General features: G+C 36.3%; 2 protein-coding genes across 2 annotated transcripts in view; one reads left to right on the forward strand and one right to left on the reverse strand.

Annotated features, from left to right (window-relative positions):
* LOC137623795 (pro-resilin-like) overlaps nucleotides 1–728 on the forward strand; it is a 1,226-nt gene extending 498 nt beyond the window's left edge. The window contains exons 2-3 of the mRNA XM_068354610.1: nucleotides 115–192; nucleotides 348–728. Of these exons, the coding sequence (XP_068210711.1) occupies nucleotides 115–192; nucleotides 348–647 (378 nt within the window). The 3' untranslated portion in view covers nucleotides 648–728. The remainder of the gene's footprint in view (nucleotides 1–114; nucleotides 193–347) is intronic.
* Nucleotides 729–3,339: 2,611 nt separating this feature from the next.
* Nucleotides 3,340–4,477, reverse strand: LOC137623164 (pro-resilin-like). The gene is made up of 3 exons (XM_068353861.1): nucleotides 4,434–4,477; nucleotides 3,858–3,929; nucleotides 3,340–3,739 (listed from the first exon to the last, which is right to left on the reverse strand). The coding sequence occupies exons 1-3, from the start codon at nucleotides 4,443–4,445 to the stop codon at nucleotides 3,434–3,436; spliced, it is 390 nt and encodes a 129-aa protein (XP_068209962.1). The 5' UTR covers nucleotides 4,446–4,477; the 3' UTR covers nucleotides 3,340–3,433.

Here is a 4,477-nt window from a genome sequence, read left to right on the forward strand (position 1 = left end):
TATATATATATATATATATATATATATTAAATTTAAGGTGATGACAATGTTAGCTTCTTCATTATAACTAGGTGATTTACCAGCATATCACTCCGATTAAATTAAACATTTCAGATGATCATCGTGGTTTTGGGCCTTGCCGCTATGGCAGCTGCTGACAGCAGAGAGTCCTTTGAATATGCTCCACGAAGGGTGAGTTATTATCTCATATACTCTTTCTAATTCTTCAAATGAAACCATCAGTGAATCTGATGAAGTCATATATGAGTGTCATTCAAAGCAAAACTACACTGGAAAGACGCCTGTATCTTTGTAAATAAAATTATTTAATATAACCCCTTTTGTAGGACTCATCTGAGGAATCCTACGAATCCAGCGAGGCTCGTTACAGCTTCAACTGGGCTGTGGACCACGACCCTTCCAGCAACGAATTCGGACACCAGGAAAGCCGTGACGGTGACGAAACTCAGGGATCCTACTACGTCGAGCTTCCCGACGGTCGTCTGCAGACTGTCAGGTATTTCGTCAATGGAGACTCAGGCTACGTGGCTGAGGTCAACCATGAAGATACCTCCTCAGCCGAGTCAGTTGAGTCTTACGAGAGGCCAAGATACCGGTACTCCTCAGACTCCAACGAATCCAAATAGGTCTTTTGACACCATGGAGATACCTGTTTTAAAAATTATGTAAACATAAATTATTCATCTTATTTATTTGTAATTAAATGTATTATCATTATGAAAATGCAGTCTTATCATTATGAAACCTTCCATTTCGAAAGGAAACAATATTGAATATTTATTGAAATCTATATTAAGAGTATAAGATATGGTTATTGGTAATAAAATCTAGCCAGAGCTGAAAACATAGGTAACACTTGTTTCATAATCTGAACCATATACCCTCTCACCCTATGCTTACTAATCCAAAGAACATAATAATATAAATTCAAATATATTAATCATTTGTCACAAATTATAGATTTTTATAACAAACCAATAAGCAAACTAGTAAGTTAGATATTCGAAATATCTTCTTAATTACAAGAAAGGATATAGCAGTCAGGCCCTAACACACTTAAAAAGGGGCCCATACACGTTCAAAAAACTCGTCAAATTTTTGAAGCAAAATTTTGACGATTTTTTTGAACGTGTATTTAAGCCTTAGACTTGAACTGCTGGATTGTGGAAGAGTCTCCATTATAGCAAAACTCAAACAACATTGATCATTTAATAGAACTACACAAAAGTCTCCTTAAGCGTTTATTGACTCTGGCACAAACTGCCTTTAATTGTATCTTTCATGCGCCCCTGCTTCTTGAATGGCCCTTTCTTTCTTGTCTGTCCTCCTTACTGTATCTAACTATTCCTCAGATCCTCCTTTCCTCATTTCTTGTGGCATTTCTGCATTGTACCCTACTTTCACTCGCCCCATTTCAACCCTTCCTTATGCCTTCGTTTCTTCCTCGCTTGCAGCATTTCTGCATTTTAAGCTACCTTCACTAGCCCCTTGTCAACGCTCCTAGAACTTCTTTTCGTCCTGTCTCATAGCATTTCTTTATTTTAAGCTACCTTCGCTAACACCTTGCCAATACTCCCTAGACTTTCTCATCCTATCTCATAGCATTTCTTTATTGTAAGCTACCTTCACTAACACCTTACCAATACTCCCTAGACCTTCTCGTCCTATCTCATAGTATTTCTTTATTTTAAGCTACCTTCACTAGCCCCTTGTCAACACTCACTGGACCTTCTCGTTCTATCTCAGTAATTCTGCATTTTAAGCTTCCTTCACTAGCCCCTTGCCAATACTCCCTAGACCTTGTCGTCCTATCTCATAGCATTTCTTTATTTTTAGCTACCTTCGCTAACACCTTGCCAATACTCCCTAGACCTTCTCGTCCTATCTCATAGCATTTCTTTATTTTTAGCTACCTTCGCTAACACCTTGCAAATACTCCCTAGACCTTCTCGTCCTATCTCATAGCATTTCTTTATTTTAAGCTACCTTCGCTATCACCTTGCCAATACTCCCTAGACCTCGTCCTATCTCATAGCATTTCTGCATTTTAAGCTTCCTTCACTAGCCCCTTGTCAATACTCCCTGGACCTTCTCGTCCTATCTCATAGCAATTCTTCATCTTAAGCTGCAATGCCTTCACTAGCCCTTTGTCAAGACTTCATTATCCATTCCTTTCTTCCTATCTTGTAGAATATTTTCCTCCTAACCTTTTACATCAACATAACTGAATCCCCTTAAGTCCCCTTAAGACTATGATACACATTTGTACCGGAAGCGAAGGTCCAATCTTAGTGGGTTATGCCTTGCATGAAACATCTCAACTGCACCTCTCTCTCTCTCTCTCTCTCTCTCTCTCTCTCTCTCTCTTTCTCTCTCTCTCATATACACACACATATACTGTATATATATATATATATATATATATATATATATATATATATATATATATATATATATATATATATATATATATATATATATATACTGTATATCATCATCATCATCATCAGCCATTACTACTCCACTGCAGAACGAAAGCCTCAGACACGTCCTTCAACTTGTGTCTGTTTATGGTCATTCTGCGGCAGTCTTCACCCACAAACTTTCTTAGTTTGTCATTCCATCCTCTTCACTTCCTCCCCCTGCTTCTATTATAATCTCTAGGGACCGTTTTCTCGTCCAGAAGTCCACTGCAGGACAAAGGCCTCAGATATGTCATTATTCATGACTGGGGTTTAGCCAGTTTTCATCGCAATGCAGGCCAGTGCGGATTAGTGATGGTGGAAGACTTTAGTCTTATCGCTCACAGCAAACCAACTTAGTATGGCAGGGGCCTGACTAGTACAGCTTTGCTCCTCATGGTGATACACAAACCCTTTCACCAAGTTAAGGTATCCACACTCCCAAAGGGATATGCATAAATATATAATATGTAAATGAAATATATATAAATATAAATATATATATATATATATATATATAGTATATATATATATATATATATATATATGTACACACTATATATATATATATATATATGTATATATTTGTGTGTGTACATATATATATATATATATATATGTATATATTTGTTATATATATATATATATATATATATATATATATATATATAAATATATAAGTGTGTGTGTGTGTCTATAAGTGTGTAAAAAAGGTATATACAATACCAATGTTGATGTATAATTATTGCACAGGTAACCAACCACTTTTTGAATCTATAAGTTTTGGGCCCTTGAGGAGAAAGTCTTTATAATAATAAATTTAAGATCTTTTGAAAAGGAAATATAAACAATATCATATGTGAATTGCATTTATTTTCAAATAAATAGAATAAATAACTTCTATTCAGGTCAGATCAACCAAGGGAGATATCTATCGGACCGAAGATAATCTATTTGGACTCGTTGGAGCCGGAACCATAGTAGTATCTTGGCCTCTCGTTGGACTCAGCTGAGCCTGACTCGAATGAAGCACTTCCTTCGTAGTTGACTTCAGCCACGTAGCCTGAGTCTCCGTCGACGAAATACTTGACAGTCTGCAGACGACCGTCGGGAAGTTGGACGTAGTACGACCCCTGGGTGTCGTCTCCATCTCGGGTCTCCTGGTGTCCGAATTCGTTGCTGGAAGGGTCGTGGTCCACAGCCCAGTTAAAGTTGTAACGAGCTTCGCCGGATTCGTAGGATTCCTCAGATGATCCCTGAAGACATTACACGATTTAGTATACTGTATTGCTACACTACAGGAAGTTTTAATTTTATTATATGAAATAATAATTAAAAGTAAAATTAAGAAAAAAACTTCTCATATAATCTTACCCTTCGAGAATATTCATAAGATTCGAAGCTGCCAGCTGCCACCATGGCTGCCAAGCCGAGGACGAAGATAACCTGAAAAATTAGGCAAGTTCGTATAATGAAAATATACACTTCTAAACATAAAGAAATATTTTACCATCTAGTGAAACAGATAATTTTGAGATAAAGGTGACCAGTTCCCCCTCAAAAAATACTTCACCAAAACAATAACAAATCGGTGCCCAACAAAAATTCAATTGATAGTCAATTACATGAAATCCATACTGTGAAACTCAATTGAAATGATCACAACGAAACCAAAATAAATTAGTTTCTGGTTCGTAAACCCTTTAATTAAACAAATTTCACAGCAAAATTATAATTTTATAAGATATGAAAGTCAAGATATAGGTGATCAGTTCCTCAAAAATCTTTAGACAAATAAATAACGTCCCCCAAAATATAGAATTGGTATCAAACAAAAATGTAATTGAAAGTAAAACCGATTATTCCCTCACAGTGAAAATCAAATCAAATAAAATGAAGAAAACTACAGAGTAGCTAAAAACCAAAGAACACAAATGAAGGAGTAATCACCTTGGTGTACATATTGAGAAGCTGTTCAACAGATGAGTCGATAC

The sequence above is a fragment of the Palaemon carinicauda genome, chromosome 30 (assembly GCF_036898095.1).
Source record: "Palaemon carinicauda isolate YSFRI2023 chromosome 30, ASM3689809v2, whole genome shotgun sequence".
NCBI classification, from domain to species: domain Eukaryota; kingdom Metazoa; phylum Arthropoda; class Malacostraca; order Decapoda; family Palaemonidae; genus Palaemon; species Palaemon carinicauda.

Bases quoted from the DNA above. Each gene is read 5' to 3' on its own strand.
- LOC137623164 (XM_068353861.1), bottom strand. The intron at 3,740-3,857 runs GTAAGATTATAT...TAATGTCTTCAG, and splicing joins CTTATGAATATTCTCGAAGG to GGATCATCTGAGGAATCCTA.